General features: G+C 36.2%; 1 protein-coding gene across 1 annotated transcript in view; it reads left to right on the plus strand.

Moving 5' to 3' along the window:
* Positions 1-18,820, plus strand: part of CUNH8orf34 (chromosome unknown C8orf34 homolog) — a 353,639-nt gene that overhangs the window by 218,193 nt on the left and 116,626 nt on the right. Inside the window, 1 exon segment of the mRNA XM_008710771.2 lies at positions 11,129-11,264. Coding sequence (XP_008708993.2) covers positions 11,129-11,264 — 136 coding nt within the window.

Below are 18,820 nucleotides of genomic sequence, written 5' to 3' on the forward strand. Positions count from 1 at the left end.
ACATGTTATACTTGAAATCCAAGAAAAAAAAGTAAACTAACAATGAATCCTGAGTTTAATCACAAATATCACAGTAATTTACTTGTGTGTGCTTGCACGTGCATGTAAAGTAAACTGACTTCAGGTAGAGTCAACTCTACTAAAGATAAGTTTAGAGTATGGACACAGAAAATTTAACTGTTAGTCTTGGGACGGTAGTAATTAGTGAATAAATTTATCATACTCTCTCCAAAGGACTTATTTTGAGTTAGCAAATTATTTAATCAATGCAGAAACACTCATCAAAATGAGCCTGATTAATAACTGTGGATCAAAAATCAAAATATCAACAAACATGGTACAGAGTACAAACATTATTAGCTTGATGGTCAAAGTTAATTAGCAATCAACAAATTAATACAGTGCACATGGGGACTTTTCAACATAGGACCTTATTTATTTAACATAGAGCCTGTAGGAACATAAAAATTATTATAAATAGGGTTAACAGTTAAAGAACCAAAAGAAAAGGTTTTTGTATGTTGAATCACACCTAGAGGCTGAAATAATGTTTGCACTAACATAATAGTGGCTAATACATCCAGCGGTCATTCCATAACTAAAACCATTAGGATGAGAAATGTTTTCTCACTTTTGAGAGACATTAATTACATGCGTGCTTTAGCCAGAGACACATCCCAGGGAAATGAAAATGGAATAAATACACTTTTAAACAGTACTTAAAATGATAAGCTTTTGCAAGATTTTTGTGGTGATTTTTTATATTTGAAAAAATTACACCTTTTTACTCATCACCTTATGAAAATTAATAATTCACTTAATCCCAGTCTTTTAGATTAACCAAGCTTTCCCTCTGACCTACGTAGATACCATCTTTGCCTGGCTTGTCTCAAATTCTGTTTTCCAGTTGTATTCCTAAACACCTCTACTCTTAAGCTCTTTGCTGATCTGTGAGCCTCCCTTTACGTCCCCCACATCTGGTCCCTGATACTACTCCTTTGATACAGCTCGAGTTCTGTGTTGTCCTTAATGTGTCCTCACTTCAACTAGGGCTCTAACGGGCTTTCACTTCTATCAGACCAGTGTGCTTACATGTAACTTTACCTGACACGACTCCACATGCCTGGAATTTCAGTAAATTTTATGGAAGAGAATTGTTCACAATTTCGATTTATAAAACCTTCCAAGGGTGACAAAAATTTCGGGGAAAAGTCAATTCTTTCTATTTTGTTTACACAATATAATCTTTTGATTTGTGCTGGGTGAAGATTAAGAAAAATAAAGATACGCTGATGCAGAAACCAGACTTTGGGTACTGTCTGGATTTGAATTTGCTAGAAGCGGTAGTATTTTCTTGCAGACTGGAAAGAGAAAACCACTCCCAGATGTCTTAATTTTTCTGACTAACAGAAAAAAGCCTTCGCAATTTACATTATGGTGGGTTCAATTAGCACAAGTCTTGTGATTCATTTGCAATCTAAGCGAACAAATTCTAGCCTAAATTTTTACAAATGTTTGTGGTCATGATGTGTTTGGCTCTTGAAGGTCAAAGAAATTAAACAGGAACTGGTAGCTAGCAAAGATATCTCAGGAAGTTTCTTGCTCCTTTCAGTTAATAGTAGAAGATACAGAATATATGTAAACTTAAATTTCTGTAAACATTTTCCCTAACTTACTGGTCTAATCACTTTCTTTGTTTATTGATCTCATGTGGTCAAGGAAAGTAAATATTCTGTAACCTGCTCTCTCTTATGTTATTAAAGAGGGAATCCAGCACAGCATTTAAATTCCACATTTTTTTTTTCAAATGCAATTCTAAGTTAAAATTTTTTAAACTGAGGTCATTCTAAAAAATTACAGCCTATAATTTCTGATATCTACCACTTTGTTCTTACTATTTACAAATTCGTTTAAGTTGTACTATTCTGATGTACTGAGAAAGAATGCTGAACTCAGATTTCAGGCATGATTTTAGAAAGAGAACCAATGCATGGCCTTAACATTTTTCCTGCACCTTTCAACCAGAATTTGTCCCAGCCAAGTGAATTATGTTTTGCTCTCCATTTTTTCTTTCCTTCTTATAAGGAAATATAGCTGCTTCACATAAAAAAAAAAGTTTTCATAAATATTTTTATTTAAACTTGTCTATTTCTTATGTATTTTCTTAACATTTGTTTTATTTTTAATAATTCACTCAGAATATATAACATCTGCTTAAAATATTTGACCAAATCAGCACTATCAACGTAAATCAACAAACCAGTTGCAATGCAGGAAAAAACTGCCATATAATTCTTATGTAACCCTTCACTGCATCACTGTGAAAGGACTTATGTTTGGAAAGCTTTTAATTTTTGTTATAAAGTTCCCAGAAACAGATGTGAAAATTCACTCATATCCCACATTGTCTAGTTAAAGCAGCTGTAAATTATTTCATGGATTACACTTGAATGAAATGAAAATCCTGAGATTATTTCATCTAGGCAGCTGTTATTTCCTTAAATTAAATAAAAAAATTCTTTGCTTGATTAATTCTTGGTTATTTAGATTGTATAAAGTGTTCACAGTCTTTAGTCATAAATTAGTTCATTTTTCTCAGTAGTGTCCCTGTGAGTCAAAGGACGCAACACAATTTTATAGGCTACATTTAAAATAAATAACTGTTTGTGCTTTCTCTACTATGAAAAAAATAAATTTGGCACTCTCTTTTTAAATACGATATTAATATAATGTATCATTTCACCTGTAGAGAAAGTTAACATAAGAGTTGACCCTGCTTGATATTAACTGCTAGGCTGATAACTGTTATCAGCTTTTCTCCCCCGTGCGTCTATGGCTTCACTCCACACTCCCTCTCTAGCCCTAGACTTGTCCTTCTGTTTACCAAACATCCAGTTGGATATCTTGAAGACAGCTCCGTCTCAGCCTGTGCCAAACCAAAGGTATTCTCTCTTCCTATATTCCCCAAAAAGGTAATGTAGAGAAACCTGCTAGGATTTCACATTCAATCACGAACCCTACTGAGTCTGCCTCTGAAATGACCTTCTAACACATTTCTTTCACTTCTTACTGTGACTTCCTTGCTCTAGGCCCTCGGAAGCTTATACAGTCACTCTGATAGACACTCCTTCCTGCCTCATCTCCCTGTTTTCAGTTTTTACTTTTCCGAAGGGCTGTAGGCAAGTGCAACAAATGTATTCAGAAACCCATTTTCGAAAAGCCAATTCCACATAAAAGATAAGTTTGTCAAATAACTAACCGAATTTATCAGATTATACTGAAGTCTTCCCTTGAGACTGGTGTCTCATAAGTGCTTTTAGTAAAGTCTCACAGGAACTCAGGGCTATCCTTTTAAAAAAAAAGTACTGTAGTCAACAAATATCAATGAATACCCTGTTCTGGGTACACTTCTAAAACACTGAGATTAAGTCAGGAAACGAGAAATACTTAATTCCTATCTTGAGGTTATCAGAAAAGAAACAATTTTTAAAAACTAAATGAATTGCCGGGGTGTATGTATGTTGTCTTTTGTGTATAAATGTGTATGTATATGTGTGTGTGTGCATATACTCAGGTACGTATATATATATATTCATGTAGAGATAAGGGCTGTAAGAAAAAAATAAAACCAGCTAGCAGGGTAGCAAGTACTGAAAGTAAATAATCTTTTGAAAAGAGTCAGAGAATATGATTATATTAGTCACAGAAATATTATTCTTGCATATATTCAGTGACTGTGTTCTTATTGCATCAATTTAAGGCATGTTAATTTAGTCTAAAGCTATAAGATACAGCATAGTTTCATTTATTTAAAAATATAATTTTTATTAATATATTCATGAAGTATATGTTCTAGAATAGCACTGTCCAATAGAAATACAATGTGAGCACAAATTGGAGCCACATATGTAATTTTCAACTTTCCAGAAGTTACATTAAAAAAAGGAAAAATAGGTAAAATTAATTTTCATAATAAAGTTTATTTAATCCAGTATACCCAAACTATTATTATTTCAACATGTAGTCAATATAAAAGTTATCAATTAGGCATTTTATATTATTTTCTTTGTACTAAGTCTTTTAAGTGCTGTGTTTACTTTACTCTTAACAGCATATCATAATTCAAGCTAGCCATTTTAAGTGCTCCATGGCAACATGCGGCTAATGACTAATGAATTGGATGGTACAGTTCTAAATATAGTGATTATATTAACTATATCAAATATATTATTGATATTTAGTTGCATGTACAGTTGTATGTTCTTATGTAAGAACAAATTAACGAGAAATGCATTTATAGTTATGAGTCATATATTTATGAACTTATTCACTAAATATGATAGTTGAATGTATTCATTTCAGTGAAGAGTATTTTATCAAAATTATATATTGTATTACATATAATATATCTCTCTGTATTATAGAGATTGTAACATGACTATGTTCAAAAAGAATATTTCTAAAAATTTTGTAGAACTTGAGAATATTGGTTTTTTTTTAAATAAATACACCTGCGGTTATCTTTTTTAAATATAGATTTGATCACTTTATCACCCTTCCTTATCTGAGGCTGAGCTCTTCTCCAGTGTTGCATCCTGACATCCCTATATATTTCAGGTTATAGTCAAATAGCTGAGTAACATTCCCCAAAATATTATGTACTTTTAAATCTGTGTGCATTTTCATGTTCTTCCATCCTTCCAAAAAGTCCTTTGCCACCTGTTCTGGCCTGTATTCTTTTACTCACATCTTACTTAATGTATCCAGCTTTCTAATAATTCCTTTATCATTCAGATTTCAGTTTGAGAACTGAAAATATTCTACATAATTAAAAAATAGTGCCAAGTGCTAATAAACAATATCTAGGAGTTTTGTCTTTTTTTTTAAACCTCAGTTTGTTGCTTTGTTATTTGTTTTCCATAACATTTAAAACATTTGCATGTTTTGTTTCTGGGATAGGGCTAATCACATTCTATTACAGTTACCTACCTTCTTAAGTAGACATTAACATCCACTAGATACTTAGATTTCAAAGTATCAAAATAGAGCAAGAATATTTTTTAAAATTCCCATCAGATTATTTTAACATAATATTTCTCTACCACTGTTGTCTTAAGAATCATGAGATTCTCTGATGAAAAATGTATTCCTGATTGCTTTAAAGAAATTTCTAGTTGCCTAGAGTCTCTCCTTAATAGACTGAATTTGTATCTACTTACCACAAAGATAGTATATGGTATATCGACTTTATCTATAACACTGGGCTGCCTATCATGGAGAATGTCTTGGAGAAATTGTGTTTAGAAAAAAGGCTGAGAGGGAAGAAAATGAAGGATGGAAGGAAGGGAGGGAGGAAAGAAGGAAGAAGGGGAAGGAAAGACAAAAGAGAAAGAGGGAGGGAGAAAAAGAGTGAGCAAGGGAGAGAAGAAGGAGGGAAGGAAGAAAAGAAGAAGGAAACGTTGATACCATTGATGTTCCCAGATTCCAAGTTTTCTATATTTAGAAAATGTGCTCGGCATTTCTTCCCTTGACTTATCCGGTATTGAAAATTCCTTGGACAGAATCCTTCTCAATGCTTTAATTTGTTTTTCTCTTTCTCTTTCAATTTATGTAAACTTTCCAAAATTTTTAAAGTTTAGGCGTTTCTGTTTCCTTCTTTTGATTTATTTAATCCTAGACACCTGCTCCCTATAGTAAAGTTGTTAAGGAAATGGAGCTATGGAGACCTAGATTTGTATTTTTTTTCCCTTTGAAAACTAAACATAGATTATTAGTATTCTTCCATGACTAAACAGGATGCAGGAATCTTTATAGTTGTATCACCCTTTAGAGCTTGGCAAGTATTCCGTAGTTTTCAGGAGCTTATTGACCTTCTGTGCAGAACTAATATTGGTAAGAAATGAAAGAATGAGTGTTTCTCAGAGTAAGCCTTCTCCCACGATTTCAAGAGCCAATTGCACTACCATCATCACAGCTGCACAGGACACTTCACAGCCACCACAGCTGCTGAGGTACTTAGCTTACAGCACCCTAAAGTCTCCAATGAACCAGCAAGTAAATTCTAGCAGGCTTCTCATTCTAAGGTTCTCTTTTTCTCCCACACTGTGATGGTTATTCTGAGCTAGAAAAAAAGATGATACCCAGATGGGGATAGGGTGGTTCGGCTATCTTCAAAAGGCCTTATGAAATACCCCTTAATTTGCAAGTAGAAAGAAAATTCTGGCAAGGAGATTCTACTGTTTGTTGGGGGAGGGGATGGGATGGATGGATGGCTTGAGGTATGTTTTGATTGGAAGTTCCCGGCATGGGGAACCTGGAGGCAAACTAACTAGAAGCAGACTGCCTTGTGCACTTGGTTTGGAGAGGATATATGACTTTCTCTGAATGGTTCTGAGTTGGAAATGGAGAAAAGGAGGAAACCTGGCCTTTATAAACCAAGTCCTGAATATTTTGGGGCTAACTGCTCTGAGGCTTCACTGGTTGATCCCAGCAGAGGTTGTGGATAGTGTTCTAATGTCTATATGATCTTTCCACTGTCTGTTTGTATGTTCAGTCTCTAAGTCCCCTCTTTTAGTCATTCTTTCCTTTCAGGAAGTTGGCCAAAAGATCCACATCTTCAGTGCTTGATGATTGTTCACTTGTCTCCATAATCAATTGTATCACAAGGGCTTCTTAATCTTTTTGATGTTGTATCATCATGGTGATCATCTGATAAGAAAGTGGCTGACAGAAGCATTTAAAACTTGCACTAAGTATTAAGTATTAACCTGATAGAGTTAAATGGACGGTATCATGACCACTGTGACATAAACAAGAATAATTAAAAGTCCATTTAAGATGCTTCAGAACCAGAAACCTGAATGTCCAACCAAGACCAAGAGAACAATCCCACAGGTCATAAAGATCAATCTTACAGAGCCAAATAGCTTTTTTCCTTAAGATGATATATAGCCTTCTCTAACTTATGTGTTTCATTGAGCCAAGTACAGCAAGAAGTATTAGCAGTGGCACAGATACCATCATGACTAGTGAACAAGAAATCTAAATTGTCTATTACTACTCTTGCCAAGGAATGGAGACTGATTTATATTCCATCTAGATTATAAGTGGTATAATTTTATAGCTTCTGCCAAAGTTAAAAGGTCTTACAGTCTTTTGTTTGTATGATTCTTATTATTGGAAACACTGCTTTGATTGTTTGTGTAAATTCTGAATTGGTAACCTCTAGGTAATGTGCTTGAATAATCAAGGGTAGCGTCATTTGGGGGCTTGTTTCTCAATTATAATTTCTAGATTTGATGATTTATAGATTTAGAGTGTCTGTTACAGATAATTTTGTAATACTGTTCTTAAAGTGCATGAGATATTAGTGAGACAAGCAAGACTAGTTATCCCAGCTGTAAAGGAAATAGTACCGGTAGGAACACATGGATATCCAGGAAAAAGAGAATTATTCATGACTTGAAGTTAGAACAAAGGCTTTACATTGGCTGGCTTACATATTTGTATTTCTTTTAGTCCAGATGACAAATAATTGGCCCATCAACTTAGAAACGTCCCTCTCTTTTTCTGTAAGAAAGGGACACTAGCAGAGTCAGAAATTGATCTGTTTAAGGTCATTTGTCCCTGTAGGTACAAGTGAAAACACCATTGGTTATAATTCCCTTTGATCTCATTTCCCATAGATTGGAATTTCCCTTAGATTTTCATCATTAGGGTCTAGTGAGGAATAGTATATCTAGCAATCAGGAAGCTTGAAGGCTATTGCTGGGATAATCTGAGATTGGTGTTATAATGATTATGCTCTGATCAAATTTTAGTTAGAGGGAAATAAAAGAAAAAGGGCCATTATGCATGGGCATAGAGACCAGGGGTCTCTAGAAAATGAGGAATGATTGTAAGTAAGCAGATAAAAACAAAATAAGAATTAGGCAGAGGTTTTGATCCAGCATCATGTGAAGGAGCTGTCCACCATCTTGAGTGGATTATTCTAAAGTTGAGTCTTAGGTCATCTGTCTACTGGCAAGATCAGTTGCTTCTAGAGAATCTCTGAGAATCTTCAGCTGAGGTCCCCTGTTAGGTCAGGCTTCCAATTTGGTTGATTCTGGATTGCTTCTTTAGTCGTGAAATGTGAACCCAAGGATTTAGTCTAAGGAATTTTAATTCTGTATCTGTTGTTAACAATAGCTGATAGAATCCCTTCCAATGAGCCTCAAGAGCAGTTTTTCCCTAATATATCTTCCAAAACATGAAACCTCATAGTTGGATATCATGAAGAGGCCTTTTAAAAAGACTATTTGAATGTACCCTTAACCTGTAATATTTTGTGATGTCTGTGCGCATGAATATAGTATCCTAGGTAAAATCCTTAAACACGTGGGCCTTGAAGTTGCCAGCTCACAGCAAAGCAAACAACGTGTCCCTGAGGGAGCAGACCATACTGCTTTAAGGAAGGGTAGGAGTCCCTTTGACCAAAAGAGCTCAAGGGTTTCTGAAAGCTTTGTTAGTTTTATTTCAAGGACGTCATTGATTCTTTCCACCTTTTCAGAAGTTTGTAAGTGGTAAGAACAACATGGTTTCTGAATAAGGGGTAATACCTTACAGAGTTCTTTTATAGTATTTCTTGTGAAAGGTGTGCCTTGGTCACTTGATACAAAAGCTTATATTCCCAAGGTTAGAAACACAGGATTGAGCAGATTTTTAGCAACTGTAAAGACTGTAGCTTTTAGACAAAGAAATGTTTCAAGACATCTTGAAATTCTATAGACAGACAGTAACTAAAACAGAAATCTCATGGAAAGTGGAAGCCGTGTAAAATCCATCAGAAGGTTTTCAAAGGGTCCTTGAAGCTTTGGTTTCTGGCCATGTCCCACATTTACAGTTTTTCTAGAATTATGCTGGTGACAAGTTCATATGACTTAAAAAATACCTCAGCTGTCTTTTTAAAGTGTACCCAGCCATGTAAATTTAAGATAATAACCAATTTATCTGTACTATGATGAGTAGTTTCATGGAGAAATTTAGCTAATATACATTTGAAACCATATAGTGCCACCAAGCAGCTGTCTTGAGAGTACCAGCGATTATATAAATGAAGCCAGAACCACATTTTTTCCATTTTATGTTTTTCAAAATGAGGGACTAAATGTTGATATTTTATAATGGTCTTTTTGAATTCCTTTAAGGATTTATCTTTTGAGTTTAGATAGGATCAAAACCTTGGTTAAGGCCATTTGTTTGGCAAAATGATCTGCTAGAGATTATTTCCTTTAGCTCCCATATTATTTATTGTTTCATGAGCCCCAACTTTTATAATTGCTACCTCCTTTTGAAGAAGGAATGCATGTAAAATCATCTTAAACACCTTGTCTCTTTTTAATGGGGGTTCCAACAGGGTTGACCCCTTTGTTTCCAAAGCATCCCAAACTCATATTTTATATTATATATATATATATACTTTAAAATATATTTAAAGTATGTGTATATATTTACTCTGTGGTCTTTTGTCTAGTTGACAAGCTCAAGTAAGTGCAATAATTCTGCCATTTAGACTAATTTCACTTCACATACAGGGTTGTATTCCAAAATCAAGCTTAAATTGGTAATAGTGTATTCTGCTCCAGTTTGAAGTTTTGAGGTATGATCTATCAACAAATAACATGAGGCCAGACTTTTCAATGGGAGTCCTCGAAGAAACTGAATGGGGTATAGTAAGTTCCCTTACTGAGCTAAGAAAATCATGAGGTTTTCTTCTAGTAGGGGCAGGACAGCGGCATATCAAGGTGTTGCAGTGGTAGATAGTAATGCGAGGATGAGACACTAACAGAATCTCATAAAGGCTAATTAGTGAGCTGAAAAGTGCTGTGTTCTCAGATAGCAGTCATGTCTGTGTTGTATGAGGACCACAGATCCGTAAGATCAAGAGAGAAGGCTGTGTAACTAGTTCAGCAAAAGCACCAAGTTTCGAAGTGGTGGTTAGTGCTTTTAAAATAAAGGGAAGAAGATTTGCAACCAGGTAAATGTGGTGAGCTTTTATGACTCCCATGAAATTGAGTTAAAACTCAATGGGCTTGCGCAGATTGCTTATATGCAAGTAGATGAAAAGATTTTAGTTGGTATTGCCTATGGAAGGAGTCTATTGACAAGTCTTCTTCAGGTAACAGAAAGCCTGTCTATGACTTAAACTAAAAGTTGTCACAATCTCAGGAAAATTTGACACTTGTTGGTTACAATATCCAGTTAAACCAGAAATACTCTTGATTGTTTTGTGAAGGGTCTAAGATGTTTGGATAGTCTATGGTCTTATCAGGAGAACGTAATTTCCTTCCATATATAGGCTATAACCTCAAATAATGGATCATGTTTTGGCAAAATTGTAATTTATCTTTTGAAACTTTATGTCCCTCTTTTGCTAAGACTAAGAACAAATAAATTGAATCCATTTTAACAGAGTCCTTGTCCTCTGAATAAAGCAGGAGATCATGTATATGTTGTATCAAGACTGGATTGCAGGGGAAACTTAGATCTTGAAGTCTTGATTGAGGACCTGGGAAAAATAGGAGGGGGATTCAGTGAACATTGGGCATGGCTATCCAAGTATATTGTCCTTCCCACATGAAAACAAAAAGGAAACGTTAAGAGTGAAAACAGAGATGGCTTCAGATGTGCTCTTAATAGAGATTGTTGCATGGGGAAGCTGTGAAGGCAAGCTAATTAGAAACAAATGATCTTATATAATTAGTTTGGAAGACTACATGTCTTTCTTTGGTTGGCTCTGAGTTGGAAGCAAAGGCAAAAATTGACCAAGTCCTGACCATTTGGGGCTAATTGCAGCGGAGATTTTGGTGTGGTTTCTTTGAACCATTACGGAAAGGTGGCAGATCCATGTTCTGTAGTCATAGATGATGGTCTGCCCATTGTCTAAATGGATTCAGCCTCTCACCATTTTTCTTCTTATGTATGTCTCCAACTATATTGGGAAATGATTTGAAAGATAACTGATACTTGAGGTAATATTTTTGCAAAGTGGAAATACAATGTTTTACTTAAATACTGGCAGATACCTGAAAACATATTATTAATTCTATTAGGGCTAATTTTTTCTCTGCAATTGTTTATGTTGTTACAGAGGATCTTGATGATTTAAGAATGGAGGGAGTAACTACCCTTGTACCTTCTGGGAGCAAATTTAACCAAGGTCGTGCTACTCACCCTGCTGAACCTCAGGCCAAGGTCACACTGAACATCTGTTCAAGGTGTGCCAGGTAAAACAAATAATAGGTATAGTATATAAATATAATCTTAATTTTTAAAATCTAAGATTTTGATGCAAAGGGTGTAACTCCTCTGTGTTAAAAAAAAATGATTTCTTTCAAATTGTCTTTTGTGCTAACAATTGGCAAAGGAGTTAGTCGTGCAGTTTAACCTTGTCTCCAATGCCACTCAGACCAACAATGAATCAAAGAGTTTAGCTTGTCCTCACTACACAGTTGGGGAAATTTTAAGTCTTTCTGTCTCTGAATTTCATTTGCTGTCTGCCCTACTGGTTCCCTTTCAAGGGAAGACTCCAAGGGCTCTAAAGGTTCAAAGCCACTTTTAAAGCACCTGCATAAAGACAAGTTTGCCCAGGTATAGTTTAAGATCTGATATTATTGGCCTCTTAACCTGCTCCTCATCTTGTTCACCTCCTGGAAGGAATTTAATCAGCTTGACACTTTTCAGTTTTGGCAGCTGGAAGCAATCTTTGCATATACTGTATGTGGCCAAAGAAGTAGCTTAAGTTACTGCCAAGTCAGCTTCCAGTGCTGGTCTAGCAGAAACTCACCAAATAGCTAGAATTCATTCTTTTGTAGGAACTAAATCTCATTTGCAAAGAGGCTTTTAAGCCTGTTTAAATGATGAAACAAGCCTTCTAACCCTTATGTAAATGGTGCAGATTAGCAAGAACAATGCACTGGCTGGCCAGTTTTATCTCCTTTTCTTTATGTCTAGCTGTTCTATTGTACTGTTTGAGAGGGGATTAGCTGCTTGGCAATAGGGAGGGAGGGAGTGTAGGAAAATCAAATCAGATTCTTGTAGCTTTTCTTTTACCTTTAGTCTTTCTTTTACCTTGTAGTCTTTCCTTTTACCCTTTTGAAATTTTTATTTTAATTGTCACAGGCTTAGAAAAATAGAAAGGATACCTCTTAGAAAAAGCAAGGATGTTATTTGAGACCATTAGAAATGCCACAGCACAGTGGAAGCATCAATGGAAACATTGCTTCAGACAAGTAATATTTGGGTGACTTGACTTTGATAGGGCAAAGAAGACAACTTCTGTTTACATGATGGTATTTAGTTATCTTGAGTGTACAGAGTTATCTATGCGAAAGTTGTTTGGCAATTTTGAAAAACCTTTGTAGTATGGTTAAATAACAAAAATTCAACTGAGTAAACTTTGAAGATCTAATTGGCTTTATCAAATAATTCCTGAATCAAACAGCATCCCATGTAGCAGACAGAAAAGAGTTCCACAGAGCAACAGGAAAGGAAAGATTTTCAAAGGTACGGGAGGGGTGGGGAGCTGTGGGGGGAATTGTTAGCAAAGAATCCATTGTTTAAGGCTAGGCTGCCCTCCTGGGTGGAACGGAAGGGGTCTATCAGTAAACTTCCTAGGGCTGACCAGGAAATTCCCATGTTGACTGGTTAAAGGTTACACAGTCCTGGAGAGTTGAAACTGCAGTTAGGTTAAGTATTAAGTCTTGGTTTACTGACGTGGGGCCTTAACTTAAATGGCTCCATTATGGCCCTGTGGTTTCTTTTTAACAGTATATTTGTTCATTTACCATTTGACTTGAGGGGGATTAGTATTTGGTCCTTCATATCATTTGTAGAAGATGGTTTTTTCAAAAGGGAAAGCCTAGGAAAATGATACGTTTCTAAACTGCTGAGGATTTGAATTGAGAAAGGACCAAGCACATACGAACCCTGAATTATTCACCATTCAGCTTGCCAATAATAGAGTTAGACCATAAGTCGCAAATAACCTGCATTTAAGGTTGAGCCTTTAACTAATTTATTGAAGAGATATTCAATTGAATAAATAATCGATTACATTTATTGCTTTCTCACTATGTACCACATCATTAAATATATAAATTTATTTAATTCTCAAATAACACTAGGTGTTAATTACTATTGTATCCTCATTTCATAGATAAGGAAGCTGAGTCTTGAGTTAGTTAAATAATTTGTCCAAAGTAACAACACAGCAAGTAGATGGCAAAACACAGTTTCAAATTCAGGTAGTATAGCTTGATTCCCTCTTCGTCATTTTATTTTATTGCTAAGCACCAAGCTATTGTCTGAAGGCAAAGATGGAAGCCTCAAATACTTAGAAACAATAAGATAGGAAGAGATTTGGGTGTTTGAAATGATGGGAGCTCCTGACTGTTTCGATGGAGAATAGGCAATGTTGTACTTCGAAAAGCAAGATAGGGATATACTAATTCAAGGAAATGTGGTAAATAGTATGGAAGAAGACACTAGGCTGTGAATTTTATTTATTTATCTATCTTTCTATTTATCTATCTATTTATTAAAGATTTTATTTATTTACTTGAGGGAGAAAGAGAGTGAGTGAGAGGGAGAGAGAATCTGAAGCAGACTCCACACTAAGCACAGAGCCTGATGTGGGGCTTGATCCCACAACGGTGAGATCATGACCTGAGCTGAAACCAAGAGTCAGATGCTTAACCGAATGAGCCACCCAGGCACCCCTAGGGTGTGGATTTTAGAGAGCTACCATAGTCAGAATTCAGAGTGGAAGAAAAACTATTATCAGTTGCCAAGAACTCTGAAGAACCTGAGATTTTACCCTATTTGCAGCTGAATGTGTTACATGCCACTGTTTTATGAATGCTGGCAGAAGACGGCTGTCAGAGACCAAGGACTTAGCATTTACGACAGTAACAATTGCCAGAGTGTTGTCATTTTCACTGGTCCCCCAATCCACAAATTTCACAGAATGACATAAATAGGATCGTAGGTTGTAGTACTAGCGAGGAACCCTGAGTTTAGGAAAACTGAATGTTTTATAATGGCAAGTTAGCATTGCTCTAGAGGGAGACTTTGTATCTCTTCCAAGTCCGTTAGCAGTACAAACATCCCTGAAGAGATTGTCTGAAACAACGGCTGTCAGTGTCTTTGTTCACAAGATGTAGTAGCATGAGAAACTCATGGAGAATTATCTCCCAATACTACTTAGAATGCATTGATGTGGTATCTCCCTATACTACTTTTGTAATGCATTGATGTGGTAATCAAATTTTTCCATAATTAATTTTCAGACATCAATTTATATTGTTGGCTTGCCTCTACTAGTTGCAAGTAGGACTTTTAAGACCGTGAGAATTAAAAAAAAAAGACTGTGAGAATGGAAATTATACTTTTTAAGCCAGGGCTGAGCAATTATCTGAGGCAGAAATCATAAACTGGAGGACCTGTGGGCAGTGTCCAGTTGTTTTGTCTCTATAACATTTAAAAATACCATTGAAGGGCGCCTGGGTGGCTCAGTCGGTTAAGTGAAGGCTCAGGTCATGATCCCCGGGTCCTGGGCATCGGGCTCCCTGCCCTTAGGGGAGACTGCTTCTCTCTCTGCCCCTCCCCCTGCTTGTGCTCTCTCTCTCTCTCTCTCTTTCTCTCACTCTCTCAAATAAATAAGTAAAATCTTAAAACACACACACACACACACACACACACACACACTGGATTAGTTACCAATTTTACATAAAATATTGAGATTTCTGTCTTCTCTTAAAAGTCCATACAGGTGATAACACTGGGCCCACCTTCTCAGATGATGACACAGTAGCAGCTTCCTCCCCTGACCCTTAGACCGCACAGTTGTGCACTAGTTCACGTTAGCTTGTCTGTCTAGCTTCATTCACTTCTGCTACCTGTCTTAAGTCTATCGGCCTTTGTAACCTCTGATTTGTAGAAATGTAGGAACTTTGAAGATAAGCAATGAATCAGGACTAGAGGAATGCAGGCTGAGGTACCTAGCCAGGCCACTAGGAGAAGATTTTGGTGCCCAGAAGAGGCAGACGATGCTGTCTCAGGGCTATGTACAGGAGTTTATGGTAGGCAGCTGGTAGGTTTAGAATGACCAGGGGATCACTCAGAACACAGAGAGAGTGAGTCAGTAAGAATTCCAGTGCTGCAGACTAGACCAGCATGGAGGAAATGCTTGCTTCATTTAGAGAGCTGTGCCCATTCTCATTGCTCTTCTTGACTGGATATTGGTACCCAGCCTGGAAGAGAATAAGAGATAATGTGGGCTTTATAGAGGAAGACAGGATATTAGATTTTTTGGACTTTTGGGGATCAGTATTTAATTCCAAATCTTACTGGATTGGAGACAGTGTGGTGCTAATAGATAAGAAAGTTTTGGAGAATTAATGTTCAGTTGTAGCATATAATTACCAACACTTTTCAAGGCTTTACAGCAAAGGTAAAATAGAAAGACAAGATCCTTTGAAGTCTGGCAAAGGGATCTTTACATACCCTAAATTACCTAGTGTATCATTGTGGGAAAAATTATGCAAATATTCAGAAAATCTGGTCCCTCATCTGTGAAATGGAGTTCTTGCAATCCTGGAGATAACCTCTAAGGACAATTGAAGGTCTGGACAGAATAATATATGCAAAGGCAGCTAGCAAATTGTTCACAGAGCAAGACTGTTAAGGAACAGGGGGCTTCCTCTTTTTCTCTCACTCACTGGAATAATTACCATGTAAATACTTAAGCAGTTTAAAATGCTTCGAGTTTTTTCCCCATCTTTTTGAGAGGGCTGCATTAAAGTGCTCAGGTATTAAAGAAAAAAAGAGCCTCATTTTTCTGACATTCTGGAATTTTCTCCTGCCTTAGGCTTCTAACTGGGAAAAAAAATATGTCCATTTCCAGGATTTCTGTATTTAATAAAACGGCGTAGGGTGGCAATATTTTTGTTGTTTGTTTGTTGTTTCTTCAAGTTTCAAGCTCAAGAAATCATTTTTGTCCATAGAACTGGAGAGGTAAAATACGTAAGTGAGCTTAATGGGTTTGTTGTGAAATAATACTATAGCTGCAAGGTACTAATAATCTCAGTGGAGCATCAGTGAAACTTAAGTGATGTTCAGAGTTTCTGCAAGGAACCCATCAATGAACAAGTTAGAGTTAAGAGGTAGTCTTCTCTATAGATTGCCATTTTTCTCCATCTTTTATTCAGGTACTGTACCACTTATGAGCCACTTCTGGGGTCACAGTATCTAGAAGTGAGTTTGCATATGATATGTCCAGAAAATTATCCTCTTATCAAGTTGAGGGCATTCAGCCCAAGGCCACAGAGCCCTTCTCATTCAGAACCTGATGGGAAGACACATCTATAATGAGACTGATACATTCTACTGGAATGATTGAGGGATATAAGATACATGTGACCACTGGAGAGACTTCCACTTTCCAAGACATCAGGAAAAGAAGAATTCAGCCCACATTAAATTGCTCTGTGAAGTTTTGTGTGGGACAAGGTGACTAAAATATCAAGAATGTCAAAAAGTTTATTGATTAGCCCAGTTACAAGAAATAAGAAGATTATAGATTTTTTTTTTTCATAAATCCTTCACACATGGTTGGGAAAGTACAGATGAAAGAAAGCTTGTGTTTTCAAGCAAGAAAATTATTCCAGGGTAGTGTTACTCCTCTAGCGCTTGATGGTCTTGGTCTGATGTAGGCATTGCTGCAATTGGTGTGATTTAAACAAAGAGATGACATCACCTGGAAGTGGGAAAATGTTGGCTAGTAGAGATCTGACCAACCAAGATATATTAAGATTCTAACCCAGAACATCTCATCTTTCCCCTCAGGTCATAAAGTAAAGAAGCCATTATAAAACAGCAATTTTAAGTAAATAAGAATTTTCTGTGTAGGGTGTAGTGGTGCCCTTATAACTGGTGATTTTACTCATTACAAAGTAGATTTTTAATATATTCATTGAGTATCTTGGTTTGACTTTTAGAAGATTCCACTGATATGGCTACAAATCCTTGAACGTATAGGCAAAAGAAGTTTCATTTGTCTCTAGGAATCACACTAAGTACTATCAACTAAAAAATAAAGTGTCAGTAGGTCAATACTGCAAGTTATCAGTAATTATCAGCAACACTTCCGTGGTTTTAAAAAATAGTGGTTTGTAAAATTTTTATTTCAAATGAAATTTTTTATTAAATGTCCTGAATTTTTGTGGTAAGATAACAACTAAGATACCAATAGCAAGCAGGCAAATGTGGATACGAAGGCACCAAATTACTATTTCGGTGAAGTTTATAAGCCATTTTTCTGGAAAGACCACCCATTAATTCTGTCCACCCACTGCCATTCTGAGAGTTAAATCTTGTTTTCTTGGACTCCTGCCAGTGCGTTCCGGGTGGTAAAATGCTATTTGTTTTTGATGGTGCAAGTGTTTGCATTCATTCATGCTTAACATCAATAGTGCACACACAAAAAGAACTGAAAGCCATTTTAAAAGAAATTGGATTATAGAGAACATACAGCGACACGCTCAGAAACTCTAGCATGAGAATGCTAGGGGAAATTTGTTTCGAATAGCCTGCCGAGTTTTAACTGATTTGTTTCATGTTATCGTACCAACACTTGTTCCTCATTTTCCTAAACATCATGACATTAAAATACTGGATTTGGTTGTGCATCGACTTGATAAAGCAGAAGGAGATCGTGCTTGGTGATGACATGCTGCAGTAGGGGTGAATGAGAAGTCTTGTAAGTGTGAACTAATTTCAAACTGTCTATATGAGGATTTCCTAGCTGACCTGAGGACATCTGCATAATTAATCAGACATTATATTCTGGTTTTGTTCCTGGGCATTTTTTTCTTTTTTTCCCAACTATTTTTAGAAGGCTTGAATTCAGCAAGTTCCCATTGGAAGGAAAGGTGAGCAGAAGGGACATAAAGAAAAATGAATAAGGACAAAGTGGGATGGCTATCACTTGTTTAAATTTAAAAAATTTTTCATGAAAATTGAAATGTCATATTTTATACTATATCTACATATAGCTTTAGCTTTACATTAAATTTAATGCAGAAATCTAAACCCACATGGAATCAAATAACATTCCTCGAATTCCCAGTACTACACTCAGCTATAACTATACGAGTTACTACAAAGTAAAACTCTTAATTGCTTTCTTTTTTTTTTTTAAAGATTTTATGTATTTATTTATTTGACAGAGAGAGACAGCCAGCGAGAGAGGGAACACAAGCAGGGGGAGTGGGAGAGGAAGAAGCAGGCTCATAGCGGAGGAGCCTGATGTGGGGCTTGATGTGGGGCTCAATGTGGGGCTCGATCCAGGACTCTGGGATCACACCTTGGGCCGAAGGCAGATGCTTAACGACTGAGCCACCCAGGCACCCCTCATAATCGCTTTCTTAAAATGAAAGTAAACAAATACATCACCCAATTTCATTACAAAATAATTTTTTCCTATTGTAAATTACAAGGCATTTAATACAAATTCCTTCATTTTGACTGGAGGGAGGGAGGGAAAAAACTCCACAACAGCAATAGATTTAAATAGATTTAAAACTCGGCATTTATCTGATACGAAGGAGAAAGGTACTCATTCTACTCCCATCCTCTAGCATCTGGGCTTTAGCAGGTTAGATGCCCTAAGCTTTAGACCCAGGCCACTTTTTCATTCTTTGCCTGTGACTTTTTTTTCTCATTAACCTAAAGTTAAATTGTTCTTTTGGAGCTTAAAACTGCTAAGGGAAGGATAGAATTT

Source organism: Ursus maritimus, unplaced genomic scaffold (assembly GCF_017311325.1).
Source record: "Ursus maritimus isolate PB19 unplaced genomic scaffold, ASM1731132v1 scaffold_9, whole genome shotgun sequence".
NCBI classification, from domain to species: Eukaryota; Metazoa; Chordata; class Mammalia; order Carnivora; family Ursidae; genus Ursus; species Ursus maritimus.